Here is an 18,454-nt window from a genome sequence, read left to right as displayed (position 1 = left end):
GTGGGTGCGTTGAAAGGTGGGAAGAGGTCTGTTTCAGAGGAATTGTCTAAGGAGTTTTTGGGTGCCAGTCTGACGTACCTCATTTCAAAAGTAAGCTGAACAAAAAATGTGATTTTATCTTGTATTCTGGTGCTATTATGAGGCAACGGTTGAGTTAACTAGTACAAGTTCAGCGGATGAAGGATAACAGATTGTCAAAGACCGTCCTTTCTGATCAACCATGTAGAGCGAAACGAAAACAATCTGTCCCCAAATGGGTTGAAAGAGGCCATAAGAATGGATTTTAAGGAAATTACGGCTTCTTGGGAGGGTGCAGAGAGGAAAGCATTGAACAGATTGAAATGAAGCAGGAGCGTGCATAGTTGTGATGGCCTCAGCAAGCTTGGTGCTGCAGTGAGTTGTTAGTAGTAGTATCATTAATCGAAGCTTATTTAGAATGGTAATATTCTCAGTAACTGGTATGCATCGGTATGTCGTGAGCTCTGACCATCGATCATGGGATTTTGAAAAAATTTACAATGTTTCACAGTACATCGGTGGCTATAAAAATATTGATTACAGTAGAGGGCCGTGACTCTTAATTAAAGAGGAGGTAAGGCGATACCCAAGACATCAGAAGTTTAATTTAAGTCTATTAGTTTTGAAAAGTAACTGCACTAAAAAGAGCTCTTTGTCTCGAAGCATTGTTATACAGAAGTTAAACTTTAGCATAAAGAGGGAGGGGACGGATGAGCCCAAGCAATACAGGTCATTCAAGTGGAAACAAAGAGTAATATTAAAACTTAAAATGAACATAAGCTATCTTGTACCTGAGGAGTGCAAACCAACTCTCCATAGCCTTCCACTTTGTATACTTAAGTTTCTCCCAATACTTCAAAAATGAATGGTCCAACAGAAGATAATGCAAAAAAAGTTTCACATTGCCTGATAAATGGAAGGGATTTGTGATAAGCATTTGCTCTGGGAAAGAACAATTTTAATCCAACTTTTTGAAAGGCAATTGCTGAACACAAAATTTGCCATTACTAGCAGTCTGTATTCATTGAATCCAAAAATACATGTAGTGTAAGTTAGCCAAATTTCACCATAAAGATGGTGGAAGTTGGTGGGGGGACTCTCCTCGTACATAGAATAATTTATGTTCGTATTGATTTTTACCAAGTAACATATGGATTTTGTTACTTAAGTAATTAATTCAGAAGAGGTGATATACTGAGTTATTATCAATTTTTTGCTGGATTATTGAAAATATTCATTGGTTTCTTAAGAATTCTTCTTAAATTTAGGACCTGAAATGGCTGGTTTTCTGCTTGCTCCGTTTCGAAAGCCAAAGAGAGTCCGCACAGCTTTCAGTCCTAGTCAGTTGTTAAAACTAGAAGCAGCATTTGATAAAAATCACTACGTCGTGGGTGCGGAAAGAAAACAGCTTGCACAGACATTAAACCTAACGGAAACTCAGGTAACTACATTTATCAATTAAAATTTTAATTCTCAAACAACTAAACATTTCAAAATCCAAGACCACTTCCGAGCCTCTTTATACAACATTCCCAGGATTTTTTTTTTGGGGGGGGTACAAAAGGATTTCTTACGGGGGAGGGGCTACAAAAAAATAAACTTTAAAAGCCGCATCAAAAATTTGTTTATATTCATTGTGGTTACGTTTTTACGAGTCGGAAATACGTTTCGGTGGGGGGGGGGCTCAAACCCCCTTATGTCTCCATGGATACATCCTTGATATTCATCAATATTTTAAGATGCATTAAAACTGAATAGTGACTTTATTGTCTCATGATTGTTGTCTCAAGCCATTTACTTCGACGTTTTTGTGAAATTTTCTTTTGTTTTTCAGATGCATGGTGGCCTTATGAATTTAAAATTCACAAATGAAAGTAAAAAATCTTTATTCAAATTTTGGCGTTTTAGGATGTGCTTGGACTTATTCTCTCCTGAAACACCATGGAAAATAATAACTTGAACGAAACTCGTACAATTTGCACGACACTAAATCTAAAAAAAGAACTACAAATTTATTAATTACAATTTTAATTTTGTATTTAAATGAAAATTTAAAAGAATTCTTTGCCACCATTTTGTCCAGGATAAGCTAGCATAAATAGATTGATCAATGTACTAAAAATCAATATGAACGGACATTTTATTGATAGAGAAAAGCAACCAACAACTGAGTTTAATGGGGAATAAAAAACAGACATAAAATATGTTTTCTCAATTTATGCTAAAATATACTTTTGACCGATCTATTAAACTTACAAGTTAAATTTTTCTGTATATCGATCGACGGTTTAATTTTTAGAAAAAATATGGTATCATACACAGTTTTTTGACCAGTATTTTGTTTTTTTAATATGAAATTTGGCCTAAACTCGGTTTAAAATTATGTTCGACATCTGCTAAGCTTTGGTGATATCTAATTGAATGATAATATTACTTTATTCGTCCCGCAATAGGCAAATAATATTTGCCTTTGTCGCTAAGTAGTCACCACTGAGTTTTTTGGGGGGATAGACTATTTTGTTCCTTGAAAACTTGAGCAACTACCTGCAAATGAAACGCAAAAGTAGGATTGAAATACATTTTTTTTTTAATTACACTGATTTTTGGTTACTTTGCGTACAACAAATAGTTAATTTAACCAGACAAACGGGGTACACTAGATTCATGTATTTTGGGCAATGTGAAGTGTTAAGGCAACCTTTGGTTTGCCGAATATAATTTAGCATTTTTTCCAATTTTTCATCTCCCTCCATCCCCCCAGATGGTCGAAGCGGAGAAACGACTGTTATTAAGTCAATTTATGTAGGTCCCTGACACGCATACCAATTTTCATCGTCCTAGCACGTCCAGAAGCACTGAACTTGCCAATGTACTGTATTGCTTGAAAAAAAATCATCTGGTAACTATCCAGTGTTTCCACTTCTGCCAGTTTTTTGGGGGAACTACCGAATTCCTAATCCATCTCCAGAAATAAAAGAAAATATATTTTTTAAATTTAATTATTTATAATTAAATTTTAATTATTTAATCAGTAATACCTTAAGTTCCTTAAAATAACGTCAGAGGAATAAGATAAAATGCAGATCCTATCTACATTTATAGACTACATTTACAGGGATAGACTACTTTGTTTCTTGAAAACTTGAGCCACTAACAGCAAATGAAACACAAAGAAAAATTGAAATCAGTTTTATTAATTATTCTGATTTTTGTTTCATTGCTTACAACAAGTAGTAAATTTAACCAGAAAATCGGGCTGCACCAGATTCATGCTGTTTGGGCGATGTGAAGTGTTACGGCAACCTTGGGTTTGCCGATAAAAGCATTTCAGGAGCAGCCTCCTGATTTTGTTTCTTCCCCATCTATTAAACAAAGATCTAGTACCGGCTTTGACTTTTCAGCGGTGGAAATTAACTGGTATCAAACAGTTTGTGGTAACAAACTGTAGTAAGGAGCGACCCGGCTCAATAGTAACCGGAACTCTAAAAAATGGAATTTTGATACCAATAGCTACATCAAAAGAATTGCATTTTAATGCTGATTTTAAATATATAAGTTTAGTCAAAAGGGGCCGTCCCTGGGGGCTGTTGCTTCCTCAACGTCCCGCTCTTTACGCAGAACTTTGACTGTTTCTCTCAACTCATTTGTTTAAAACAGTAAAAATCTTTAGCGTAAAGAGCGGGGCGTTGAGGAGGGAACAGCCTCTTTCATATACGGAGTAATTTCTATTCATATTAAGTTTCAATGTCGCTCCTTACTTTCAGTTAAAAACACTTGCTTTTTTATTTATTCGTTACAGCGACGATATGTCTATCTATGAGCTAAAAGGCTGATGGGAGTATTGGATAGGCTTGTGACTACTTTTCCTTTCTAGTTATACTGAGCAACATTGTTTTAGCGATTTTGGTTCAAACAAACATAACGTACCTATCTTGCAAATAGAAAGCTGATACGAGGAAAGGCGAGGGGATTTTGGATGGACTATTGGCTCAGTTGACTTTCTCCTCTAAATATGCAGAAAAACAACTGTGGAAAAATGGTAGAAAGAGATTAGCTGTAGAGTTCACTTGCCAATAGTGTGCTTTCGATAGCACTGATCTTAATTCTTTGTGTGACTCTGGTCCAAACAAGATGACAAATGTATTTAATTTTTAGTAAACATTTAGTGGTGGGCTGGAGAACATGAAGAGGTACTGCTCCTATTATGGCTGTCTCTTTCGGTACTGCTCCTATTTTGGCTCTCTATTTTCATACTGCTCCTATTTTGGCTCTCTATTTTTGTACTGCTCCTAGTTTAGCTATCTATTTTGGTACTGCTCCTATCTTGGCTCCCTATTTGGTACTGCTTCTATTTTGGCTCTAAAGTTATTCAAATCAAAAATTATTCTACAATTCCAACTCAAACAAAGTGCTACATGCCTATGTTTCTGATTACTAGTTAGAAGTAGGAGGGCATGGGGATGCGACTGAGGAGCCACTGGCCCACTTTCGTTGTCCAATCATGCAGACGGAAAACCCATTCGTGACTTTGGCTCAAATAATGTGTAACATGATCTCTATCTGTGACAAGCTGGATATAGTTGAACTGTGAAAGGAGGTGTTGGGTTAACCAGAGGTCCCTTAGTATCAGCTTGTTTTTACATTGATATACTAAATCTGATAGTATGACTTTCATTAAAATCACTTGACTTTTAGGAGGTTTTGCCTGCTTTTATAAAATCAGGCAAATTTTCTCAAACTATATATTAATCGGTATATTATTTCGGTTTTTGGATTTCGAAGTTTCGTTTGCTATTGGGCCGACTCGCTCCTTACTTAAAGTTTGCTACCCGGAACTGTTTAATAATTCTATTTATAAACAAACACTTGCAATTACCCATTAACTAATTTTATTGTACTTATAAATGCTTTCAGCTTAGCACTATAAACTTTTAGTGAAGAGGACCGGGGCTTAAGGAGGGGGCAGCCTCCCTTACATACGAAATAATTTATGCGTTTTTAAATTTCGCTTTAATTTTTTTTAGTTTTATTTAATCTCTTCATTATTTGTCTTATTTATCTCACCTTGGTAATTTCAAAACATGTAGTCGTACTCGTAATTTTAATGAGATGTAGATCAAATTGTCGACCGCAACTAACTATTTTTGGACGAAGAGATTTTTAGACTTAAGATTAAGTGTTCTATTCTGTTTTTCTTAAACAAAACTCTTCTATAAAGCCAAACGTAAAGTAAGATCGTAGATGCAATTTATATGGAAAAGGTTACATGACAACAATGCATAAATTTATAATTTTTGGGGACAGGAGGGGATGGGAAGCCTATCATCTTACTGCCTTAGGTCCAAATTTGAGGTCAAAAGTTTAATTCCTTCTCCATATTTGTCTGATGGAACTTTCTTTGAAAGTTTGAATTAGACCCAAAAAATGCTTTTTTTGCGGCTAAAAATATGATCTCCCAATAAACAGATCCAATGTACATCCCATTATGACAGAAGTCCTACTATTCCCCATAAAAATACAATAATATAAGGGAATTGGGGCCTAGAACACACTTTATTGAAGGGTTGAACCCCTCCCCTTGATTAGATACCCTAAGCTGTAATGGCGTAGATTGTTTGCATCTGTACCAAAACCTGATTTGGCAGATCGTGCAAATCTAAACTCGTGCTGAATCGGAAGTTTGTTTCTCCCATTGCTCGAATTAGAAAATATATTATTATATCTTCTACGGTGGTCGAAATCGCAACTGTTTCTTTAATAGACTGGTAATTGCGGATTTGTGGTCACGGGTGTGGTAAGACAACTAATCATTATTTGTAATTAGTATCAGACAAGTTCCTGTTCGCCAGACTTCAGAGAATGTTCTGTGTGTTGAACAAAGCGTTGGCTAGCCAAAAGTTAGTTTTTTGTGGCAAAAAAAAACGTTCCCAATTTTCAAAACTGGAAGGACTAAATGACATTTGCGTCAAAACTCCGTAAATAACCATTGGTTTGTAGAAAAACAACTTTTGGAAATTCCTTTTTTTTTAATTATTTTCCTCTTTCAATGACAATCCTTTTAGAAGAGACGTTACCTGGGACCCCAAGTTCATTTATGAGGACCTGAAAATAATTGCAGGATACAAAATATTTGAAAGATTATTTTTACTTCTCAATGTTGGTTGAGACACGATCTCTTTCCACCAATCGTAACGTCATGAGTCTGAAGCCTTGAGTATGCTCGTGTGTAAACTACAGCAAAACTAGTAGGTAGTAAGATCCATTTTTTTTTGAAAAATTTCGTTTTTTGAAATTAGCTCCATCTAAATATGATTTGCCATTATAATTCATCCGGACAGGGGTGTAGCTTCAGTATTTTTATGGGGGGGCAAGAAGGGTATCCACCCGGAGAGTCAGGGGGCATGGGCTATATAATAATTTTCTACAAATTATTGGGAGGGGGTAACTGCCCCCCCCCCCCTAAACGACACAACTGATCCCGGAGGTATGTACCCTAGGACCCCAAAATCATTGATCTGGACCTGGAACTAGTTGTGGGCTGTCAAATACTCAGCGTCCAAAGAAAATTTGTGTCAGTTATTTGTGTTACCGATTAGATAGAAATGATTTTCCAGCCAACCAATCAGATCATTTGAATTTTTAATCCTCCTTTGGAATCTTTTTTATTAACACTTGTAATTGTCTTTGTAGTCAATCACCAATCTTTGTTGTAAACACCAAACATTTACGCTAAAACAAAAAACAACTAGGCCACTCTTAGCCTAGTCTAAGAGACTCTTTGAAATCAACCTTTGAAAAGTGAATTACTTTTAACAGGTCGAAACAAGTTGATTACTTGATATCAAACAGTTCGTGGTAACGAACTGCAGTAAGGAACAACCCGGCTCACTAGTAACCGAAACTCTAAAAAACGGAATTTTGATCCCAAAACATAAATCAAAAGAATCGGATTTTTAGACTGATTTTAAATATACATAAATTTCATCAAGTTTAGTCTTACCCATCAAAAGTTAGGAGCCTGATAAAATTTGCCTTATTAGAGGAAAAAGGGGGAAACACCTTTTAAAAGTCATAGAATTTTAATGAAAATCATACCATGAGATTAAGTGTATCAGAGAACCCTAATGTAGAGGTTTCAAGCTCCTGTCTGCAAAAAGGTGGAATTTTGTATTTTTTGCCAGAAGAAAGATCACGGATGCGTGTGAAATTTGTTTTTTTCCCATGTGTTATCCTATCGACCTAGTGGTCCTAGAATGTCGCAAGAGGGCTCATTCTGACAGAAATTAAAAGCTCTAGTGCCTGTTTTAAGTGACCAAAAAATTGGAGGGCAACTAGGCCTCTTCCCACGGTCATGCTTTTCCCAAAGTCACCAGATCCACATTTTTAGATAGCCATTTTGTTCAGTATAGTCGAAAATTTAATAAATACGCCCTTGAGGACGACTCAACCCCCAGAATTCCCCTGGGGGGAGGGATGCAAGGTATGAACTATACCCATTGTTTACATATTGTATTGGTTATTGACGAAGTATACTGACATTTTCAGGACTTATTTTTCTGATGGGGGGGGGGGGGGTCGGGAGTTACATGAGAGGATTTTTCTATGGAGAAATTTATCATGGGGGAAGAGAATTTCTCCGAAGGGAGTGCTGGATTTTCTAGCATTATTTAAAAAACAATGGGAAATTTAAATTCTAAAAAACAAGTTTTTTCAACTGAAAGTAAGAGATTCTGATCATATTCTTGATCTAATTCATCTCTCAAAGAAGGTAAGCCACTGCCTTACCCGCTACTGCATGTAATAATTATAGTGGTGGTCTATTTTTAGATTCTAATCTTTGAAGTCATCTGATGAACTAGTAAGGCTGAAACCACTTATTTGAAGACTACTTTTCAATGTTTGGCACTGATCAAACCCTTGAGAGGTTCACACCATTTAATTTAAAATGTTTTTCCAAAACATCCATGTTTTCAAATCTTAACTTTCTCTCCTTATTTTACCGTGTTTACGCTAAAATAGTGTTTTGTCAATTATAGCGTAAAACGAGAGAAGAACGGGAGGAGGGGTTTTAAATCCATTTCAATCAGAAGCCAAATCGAACGCTGCAGAAACTTTTGAAATATTAAAGATTTTCTACCTGTGATGCAAAAAACAAAAGCCTTTGTTACGCCAAAGCCAAATATGCGACTTTGTTCCATTTTGTGAAAAAAAAAACTTGGAAAAAATTCTGTTCCGTTTCTTTTTCCGTTCCTTTTTTTTTCGTTACAGCTAGAATGTTAACAGCTATTAGTTGCTATCAGCTAGAAAAAGCATTCTAAGGAACAAAAATTTGATGGAAGGAACTAAACCTGTTCACTGTTCAATTACAAAATTTAAAAATAATACCGTATTTTTGGGTGATCAAAATCATTCAGTTTTTTTATTCTCAAAAAGTTGGCTCAGATATCTTCAAGATAAAGAATCAGGATTTTCATATGTTGATATGTACTTTTTTGTGGCAGCTGAAGGGCCGATATATTACAGCGATTTGAAAGGATTCCATTTCCTTTAAGGAAAGTCACAACTTCAGCCAGCTTCAGCTTTCTAGAAAAGAAAAAAGTGGAAAAAACTATAGACCTTTGTAATATTCGGAAGAATATAACGTGATTCCGAAAAATAGTGACCTTCTTTCAAATTTTTCCTTTAGTGCTCTTTGAGATGTTTCAGACTTGCCAACTTTGAGCTGACACAATTTCTTTGTACATTGTAATACTAAACTCAAAAAGTTTGGTGCTCTATATGTTTTCAAGTATCAAAGTTGGCTTTCAAGATAACAAAGACTCTGTATGTTCAAATGTGTAGACTATGTACTATGTAAGACTATATAGACAAAGATGTTTGTTCAAATGTGTTGCAATCCATTTTTGATCCGAAAAAAAGTTCAAAACGGAGCTCTTGATATGAAAATCAAATTCTATATAATATGAATGATATTACTTTACTAAAAAATCAATTCCAGAACACTGGTGTATTTTGGAAACAACAACATTACAGCATGAGGATACCTCTTTTACAGATTTCTAACAGATCTTAAGAGTGATTAAATATAAAAAAAACAGTTTTTCAACTGAAAGTAAGGAGCAACATTAAAACATAACGAACAGAAATTATTATGTATATGAGGGGGCTCACCCTCCTCGTCAATAGCTAACTCTTTACGCTAAATTTCGGATTTTATTCCAATTCTTTAAGAATGACTCCTGAATCACAAAGGAAGTTTTATTAGAATAAATATCTCGTTTGAAAGTACTAAAAAACTTCATTGTAAAAAGCGAGATATTGGCGATGGTACTCTCTCATATACGTAATAATTTATGTTCGTTTTAAGTTTGAATGTTGCTCCTTACTTTCAGTTGAAAAAACTTGATTTTTAATCTAATTTCTGATCGTTTTTCAAATAATGCTGGGAAATCTGACACACCCTTCATGAAAAATTCCCTTCCCCCATGAAAAATTCCTCCATGAAAAGATCCTCCCACGAAACCCTTTCCCTCCCCATTACCAGAAAAAAAAACCCTTAAAAAGTCTGTATACTTCCCAATAACCAATGCTATATACAAACAATGGGCACAGTTTATAGCTTGCAGCCCTTCCCCCTGGAACTTTGGTGGATTAAGTCATCCTCTAAGACATAATTTTTATATTTTTCGACTATGCTGAAAATTTGGCTACCTCGAAATTTTGATCGGATGAATTTGGGAAAATAATTAGCGTGGAAGGGGGCCTAGCTGCCCTCCATTTCTTAGGTCACTTAAAAAGGGCATTATAACTTTTAATTTTCGATAGAACAAGCCCTCTTGCCATATTATAGAACCACTTGGACGACACGATTACCCCTAAAAAAAAACAGGCATCTGTGATTTTTCTTCCGGCAAAAAAAAAAATTACACAATTGTGCAGAAGGAGCTTGAAACTTCTATAATAAAGTTTTCTGATATGCTGAATCAAATGGTGTGATTTTCATTAAGATTCTATGACTTTTAGGGGGTTGTTTCTCCCTTTTTTAGGAAGTAAGGCAAATTTTCTCCAGCTCTTTAACTTTTGATGGGTTAAACTAAACTGGAAGAAGCTTATATATTTGAAATCGTCACAAAAATTCAATTCGTGAATGTCAAAAATTGTGAACGTCGACTTTCACCGATGAATGTCGACAAACACCAAATACGTCAGTGAAAGATCAAATATGTCATTACATTCTTGTGCATTCGGACTCTCACCGGTGTATGTCGACAAGCACAAATATGCTTTGGTGAATGTCAAAAGAGAAAAAAAAACCCAATCCTTAAAACCCAATCCTATGAATATCCAAATCAGACAAAAAAAACCTAATCCTTAAGGCTCAATCCATATCTCTAGTGAACGAAACAAAGAGGGCGGAATAAGTAGCGCATCAAGTTCTTTCAATGTTTTCACATTTGGTGTTCAAGCCATAATGATAGAGAATTCTGTAATTAAGTCATATCCGAAATTTACGCTCTATGGGAGCATGTTAAGATAGTTCATGGAAAGCCTCTTCATAGTCATAGCATCTTCTTTTTTGCCTAGCGAACAAATGGCAAATATGGAAACCGAAGAATAACTGACAGAAATTGTCATTGCTTTTGAAACCGAAGATCAGCTTAAAGAAAAAAGTCTGAAAAAAATCAAGCGGTGTTCTTGCCAAACTCCATATTGCAACGAGAAATTTTGAAGAGGACTTACAGATCACCACGTTTTCGCATCAGGTCCTGGCTGAAAACGCCAGTTAATTTTTATAACAAGAGGGCAGCGAAAAGCAAATTTTCTGCTGCAATCGATAAAAATGTTACGAACCTCACGATAACAATTTGCTCCTGATCAACGAATACTAGTCCCTGATATCAACCTTGATCGTACAGTTAACAGAAAAGTTAGCAGTTGTTATTGGAATAGTAGACTCTGATTTCTATAAACTTGCAAATGAAAGTGGTACCCTCAAGCAGGTTTACACACGTAATCAGTCTATAATTTGTAAAGAAAAGTTACTTTCTACGGATGAGATTGATTTTCAAGAAATTTCGCAGACAGAAGCAGCTAATTCGAGAAGCGTTGAGAAAGGTTATATACGCTGTCATTGCAAAAGGAAGTGTTTTCCAACGAAATGTCGTTCTAAAAACAAGGGTCTTTTGCGCAATTCTAAGTGTCATAATAGTTTAAGCTGTTTCAATAAATAAGATATTGTAATCAGAAAATGGTAGAGAATTCAGTAACCAAGTTATAACCGAAATTTGCGCTAAGCGAAATTTTTTATTATTATTATTTTCTTTTCTCATTAAAAATTCAATGTGTCTTACGTTCTTAGTCAATCTTCCCAGAAAGGGTGTTGAAAAATGTATCTTGACTGAATTACGGAGAAGAAAATATAAATCTCAGAAATGATCAACATTTACCATTAGTGCATGGTGAATGTCAACATTCTCTGGTGAAAGTCAGAAATAGGAATGTTTAAGAAATTATTCAAACATATATCAAGCGACTATTTTTTTGTTCAAGTTCACCGGTGGATGTCGAAAGATTTCGGACAGTAACGGTAACATATCTATTGGTATCAAAGTTCCGTTTTTTAGAGTTTCGGTTACTATTGAGCTAGGTCGCTCCTTATTACAGTTTGTTACCCCTTTCTGTTTGACCTAGCAAAACATAGCGATTTATTGACACAATGAGTGAAAACAATTTTCTTTTTTTGTTCGTTGATGTATGTACAAGCATTGAAAGCTCTATAGTTACTTGGTGAAGCTTTGTACTTGGTGAAGTTCTATAGTTACTTGAGAAAGACTCTGTGAAGTGGGTTTAGTTTGCGATACCAATCCTACATTAACTATTTATATCAAACTGTTTTTGCTTGCATTTTGATCATCCAAGTATGTGAAAGGTAAATTGAGTTTTGTTCTAATCCACACTTTCTGTTTGAAGCAATGGCGTCGTTTGGAAGGGGGACAAGGGGGTAGTTGCCCCCCCCAATAATTTAAAGAAAAATTATTATATAGCTTGTGCCTCTTGACTCTCCAGATATAGACCTCTCTTGCCCTCCCCAATAAAAATGCTGCAGCTACGCTCCTGGTTTGAAGCTATTGCCTCAGCTATTTGCTTAGTAAGAAATTTTAACTATTTGTTTTAAAACAACAGCTCAAATATTTATTTAAACTATGTGTTTTGAATTATCCTTTTTAACACTCATTAATCATTAGAATAATATAGGTCTGTACTAATTTTGACCCTAGTTTCCTTTTTTCCCTTTTCCTTTCGTTTTCTGCTTAGTTGTATACCAGCCCCAATTACAGCAGCTGCAAAACATATAAATAAATTCATCCCTTCACCAAAAATTTGTCTATCCATACTTTATTCATGATTCCATGCTTAACGACCATATAAGGAAAACTTATAGCTTTGAATAGGTCTCTTATTCGAGAGTTTCCAGAGGGATTCCCAAGGCTAAAGCCATTAGCCTCATCCCCATACGTCACACTTGAGCTGGTACAATAGCTAGGCGTTGTTACGTTGAACGTAGCAATAAGAAATTCCTATTAAAAGCCGTCTCCTATTGGTTGGATCAGGAAATGAGCGTAACATAAAAATAATCGACAAAATTACGATTATGTCTCTGAACAAACTGAATAGGCTTATCCGGAAGTGGGGGAAGTTAAGAGGAATTTGGTAAATTAACTGGAATAATATACTGTTTTTGGCCATAAGACAAATCCTCATGTTTCATGTCTTGGTGTCTATACTTCGTGAAAGAAGTATCGAAATAGCAGAAGGCGAGGGGGTATCAGCTCTCGACACCTTGTGTCATCTTGGTGTGCAGCTTGCTCAGCCGTCTGGAGCACACATTCACATTGCAACTTCCATGGGCGAGCTGGCTCCCACCACCTGGTACAAATCTAAGGACTCATATGTTCTGCACAGTTCTGCCACGCTCGGAGCACTCCCCAAAATGCTTTGAACAGTTCCATCACGCTTGACACACTCCACATGGTGTACATGATATCTGGAAGACAGCCACCCCTCAGCTACTACTTTTTGCGCAAATCATGGTGTACTTTGCGCCATGCAGAGCCCGTGGAAAGTGGTCACCCCCTCAACAGAAAGCTAATAAAGTCAACTAGTGTTCAGAAATATAGCAAGGCGAAGAAAAAAGGGAACAATTAACTTGGTTGATTTTCATTTTTATGGGAGAAATCCATAAAAGAATGAATGTAACAATCGTTTTATATGTTTTCTTTAGAGATCTACATTGGAACAATTGAACGCTGTTAAAAATCCAAGTGCTGTACTTAAAGATGCATATATAATATATAACAGCCTTCTTAAGGACTTGAGATAGATTGAGGACCAGGTAACTTTTGTAGAATATCAAAGCTTCTTGTGCAGTAATGCTATTTGAAAATCGTGGTATATAATCTTAGAAAGGTATCCAACATTAAGTTCATCCTACGTCTCTATCGTTTTTTATATAGGCAGATACCATCCGAACAATTTTTGTGTGAGTGATCGATGCGGTTCAAGAAGACCATCCTTAATGAAAATATAACAGTTCAAAATAGGAACGAAACCTTTTAATTGGCAGTGAAACAAATATAAATTTTTAAACTGGATATTTCGAACACATATACAGTGTTCATCATCAGCAGTAAAATTCAGCAGTTTTACTGCTGATGATGGACACTGTATATGTGTTCGAAATATCCGGTTAAAAATTTTATATTTGTTTCATTGTCAATTAAAAGGTTTCATCCCTATTTTGAACTGTTATATTTTCGTCATGGAAAGGCAGTGTGGTCTTCGAGGTTATCTAAGACCATCTTTTGGAGAGAGAAAAAGGCTGAAACATCCACTTGGGCTCTATCGTCCGTCTAGTTCCTCTTTCCATACAAGTAAGAATGTATGGGGTCATTCACAGAGTAATCCCAATTCCAAGGACACGTAACAAGTCTATATAGACGAAGTTGGGGTCAAAGGAAGCTTTCGCCCCAGTTTAGAGAAGTTGGAGGAGGAAGATAGTTCCCAGGTTATTCGCGATAGTTTTTGCTCAATTTTAGTCTATTTCTTCAATTTCGCTGTCATTGCATATAGACGAAGTTCTAAATAGACAAAGTTCTATATTCTATATAGACGATGTTGGGGTCAAAGGAAGCTTTCGGCCCCACTTTAGAGAAGGTGGAGGAGGAAGGCAGTTCCCAGCTTATTCCTGATAATATTTCATTTTTAGTCTAATTTTTCAATTATTGTAATTCCTGTTTTTTTAAAGTTCGATTTGTTTTCCATTAGTTGCAACTTATATTCGTTTTAAGCTTGATGTCCATCTTCATGTTAATTAACATTCGTCGCCATTTCGGTTTGTTGTTGGACCCTATACCTCCCAATTTTAAATTTATATTTAAAAAAAAGCTTAAATGATTGAGTTATTTGATGTACAGATTAGGTAATTTTCGTTTCGTAGTTTGTTTTGTTCGGGATCTCCTTGTTTTGCCTGAATTTTTTGTTGTTGCGTATATGGCACTTCTGCTTTTAAATACACTGATCTATTTATCTATCCATTTATATTTAATTTTCGTTGAACCATTTTAAAGCTTAATAGCATCAAATAACATTCGGAGAAAGTCCCACGGTCGGTTTCCAGAACCGATAGGAGTCTCTTGTGACCGTCAGTATCACTTTTACCTCACATACTTTGTTTTAAAATGTATAATTACAATCAGAGCCATTCTTAGAGTTGGGGCTTGCCCCGGCAAAAATTAATTACACCGTCCCCTCCCGTCTAAAATATAAGCAAAACAACCAAATAGAGTGTTTATCAAAATATGCAATCCCTAGCTGCAGCAACTTCCCATCCCCTCCGCAGCCATGGCACCCAGGGCAGGCTCTTCCTCTTTGAATGGCGCTGGTTGCAATGCATGCATACTTCTGCTCTAACCGTTCTTATTTCCAATATGGACTTGTAACCTAGAAAAATTTGATTTAGAAGTCTGCTTTCCCTTTTAAGGTACCACTTGTCCTTGTATATTTTGGAATAGTCCAAACGAAGTATTTGATACTATTTAAGACTAAAGGACATATCTCGTACTCTGATAATTTACAGGAGAACACAACATAATTGTTAACTATTCGCGGAAATAGTTTTTTATTCTAGGTTTTTAATATAAAAATTAGGAATAGTAAAAATATTTATAATAGATTGTAAAAATATATTATAAATTTATATAATATAAAAAATCAATAATCATTTTATTATTATATGAATTGTAACTTATAATATTCATTATTTATAGTATTAAAAAATTCAATTAATATATAAATAGTAAAAATAACATAAAATTATAAGAAATATAATATTTTTTAATTAATAAAAATTATATATGTATATTAACTATAATTCGCAGCTGGACATGGCTAACCTTAATAACTGACAATTTAACGTAATCTGAAGCTCAAAATTATTCCAGGTTAAGGTTTGGTTCCAAAATCGTCGAACAAAGCACAAACGCGTCCAAACCGACGATGAAGAGCCTCTTCAGACGTCAAAAGAGGGTGATAAGACTGATCCCAGTTTGCCACGAGAACCATCCACCTCAAATCAAATTAAACAAGAAGAAAGCGAATCTGAAATAGACCTAGAGGAAAGTGAAGATGATGAAGACCAAAACAATGAATTTTTTTCCAATCCTTATTTAAGTCATCAGCTTTTTCAGCTTCAACAGCAGCAGCAACAGTTCTTATCCCATCAACAAAAGCCCCCAGAGTCGTAAATATTATATTTACCATTGAATTGTAAAGAATGAATCATCCACTTCTGTACACACACAAAAATTGAAAGTAACAACAATTTGTCGACAACTTATATCTCGAGACAGCTACAATTATGCTCGCCATTTAGTCCCAAGTTGCTGCAATGCGATATTTTAAAGTTTAAAATGTTTTGATTCAGGGGTGTACGCCAGGGAAAGGGCCTTGAAATCTCCCAAAATTGAATATTTTTCAGAATTTTTGGGCACTTCTTATCCAAATTATCAATTAACCTCCCCGAAAAGACCTACGTACATGCCTGCTTTCAGTTATGGCGGTGATTCCCTGAAATGTTGTATTCTCGGGAAGCTATATTTTCTGACTTTGTTTTATCGTTCAACCCTATCACGATTAAATCTTTTATTCTAACGAGGTACTTCAGTCAAACATACTTTTTCAAACAGGGGTAAGCTTGACAACCAAAGAAATAAGAAAAAAAATTCAGAACATAATTTCTGATAATTTCTAATAACTGGGATTCAGCGTCATGCTGAATCCCAGCTATCAAATGAGAGCAAACTTCGCTGAAATATCAAACCGCAGGACTGCAGAGAAATACGGTAGCAAAATCTTGCACAGAGAACATTCGCCTTAAATATTTGAAATTTGATTTCGGACAACTTTGCATGTCTAAGAAAAAGATTGATGTCTAAGGAAGTGAATTTAATTACAGCATTTGTGAAAAATATCCCCACTGTGGTCTTACGTGTCGAAAAAAAAGATGAATGATTCGTTTTCATCGTCGACTTTACCAATTGTACTAACGAAGCAAATGATTTTCATGGCAAGAAACTGGCTTTGAAAATATGCCCTTAGTTGTGTCACTAATTATTTCCTAAACCTCTTCAGATTTTTTTTTATCTAATTTTGTCTATAAATGCAACTGCAGTTCCAATTCTAAATCTTTGATAAAAAATAATCTGAATAAAAAAAGAAAGAAAAAGGAAAGAAAAAACTGCCCCATAATTTTTATTCTAACTGGTGAATCTTAGCAATTTTCTTTGACAGGTGAACACAGCCAAACTCCCAAGAATCACTCAAGGGACACATTAGTGACCTTGTAACCTTAAGTAGCCCCGTTTTTATCGCAAGTGTAACAGTAGTATCGCTCAAGCATAAAACTCGATATATCGGTTTGAACTGAGAGCAGGTTATCAGCTATATAGATCTGGCGTTCCTACATCGTTGTGGAGCAGAAGATTTCTGCTGTAGATATCTGTATTAAAATGCAAATTGATACTCAAAGTACTGTGTTAAACTATTTAGTAATTTTATTCGGAATTATTTGTGCCATATTTCTTAAATAAAGTGTTTTTTTTTGTTTGAGATTAATATTTGTACTAACACGTAGGGTTTCGTAAAATTTATAAACAAAAATAGACTTTCATAAAGTTTCTTCTGAGATAACTCTCTGTTGTTTCAGTATTTCAGGTAGCTGTTACTAGTACTAAAAGCTTCACTGTCATATAAGAGCTGGAGGGGGCTGGGTGGTAAATACCCTAGTAACTTATAAATAGGAACTTCAGAATAATGGTGGGATACACAGAACATTTCGTCATTAATTTTTACGTTTGCTTAAAACATTAAGGTACACTCATCTAAGGTATGATAATATTTATTGAATGTAGATACGGTCAATTATTAGACATTATTAGATTGACTATAAATACACCAATTAATGACTGTATTCAAGGTCATCCTCATGAGTGGATTAGTTTCATTTTGATCTCCTCCCTAATGGCTCGCCATTATCAGAAACTACAGAGTGTATTTGCTTACGATTTTGTAAATTATGGCTAATTTTGTTACTAATTTTCTGTTAATATTTAATTATTAGTTACTAATTAATTACTTAGTTACTTTTTAGTTACTATTAGTTACTAATACTAATTAAAATTAGATACTAATTTTGTAAATTAGTAACTTAGAGATGTTTCAAACCTTCCACCGTAATAAACGGGAAATCGAAGCCACACTTGCCAGTAGGTGTTTTGCCATCTGTAGTAGTTCTTGCCAGCAGCAGTAGTTGCTAGTAGGCTAGTTGCCGAAAAACTAAATTTGAAAGCAATATATATAAATAATGACGAAGACGACACTGCCTTTCCATAGTACAACAACAAAGGAGAGAATAATCGCCAAAACAAATTTTGGCGAAGTCAACCCCTAATTAGATCGATTTTTTCACAGCTGAAAATGGTAGTATGCCAATTTTCAAACAAATTGCAGCGCCGTTTTGAATAAGAAAAAATGTACATTAGTATATGCATATATTAGCCTACAGTTATTGCTCGTTTAATAAGATAGATACAAGTATATTTTTTTCTTTGTTTTTATATATATTATCTATGTATATTTTGTATATTATATGTTTTGTATATTGCTATATTTTTGTATTATTTGCTTAATTTGGGTGGGTAGCTTAAACACTAGAAATTTTACAGATGCCGAATAAGCACAAATGCATTCACTATTTGTATATATTGCTACAACAACAAAGGAGAGAATAATGAGGACATTTGTTTTTTCCCAAGACAGTGAACCAACAAAACCTATTTGAATGTTTCGGCCCTATATCTAAGGGCCGTCTTCAGCAATG

The 18,454-nt window shown here is 35.1% G+C and overlaps 1 protein-coding gene across 1 annotated transcript in view; it reads left to right on the top strand.

Moving 5' to 3' along the window:
* Nucleotides 1–17,184, top strand: part of LOC136027561 (homeobox protein EMX1-like) — a 50,498-nt gene extending 33,314 nt beyond the window's left edge. Inside the window, exons 3-4 of the mRNA XM_065704930.1 lie at nucleotides 1,287–1,459; nucleotides 15,519–17,184. Coding sequence (XP_065561002.1) covers nucleotides 1,287–1,459; nucleotides 15,519–15,821 — 476 coding nt within the window. The 3' untranslated portion in view covers nucleotides 15,822–17,184. The remainder of the gene's footprint in view (nucleotides 1–1,286; nucleotides 1,460–15,518) is intronic.
* Nucleotides 17,185–18,454: the final 1,270 nt, after the last annotated feature.

This window comes from Artemia franciscana, chromosome 5, assembly GCF_032884065.1.
Source record: "Artemia franciscana chromosome 5, ASM3288406v1, whole genome shotgun sequence".
In the NCBI taxonomy this organism is placed as follows: domain Eukaryota; kingdom Metazoa; phylum Arthropoda; class Branchiopoda; order Anostraca; family Artemiidae; genus Artemia; species Artemia franciscana.
This window is presented reverse-complemented; position numbering and strand designations above follow the sequence as displayed.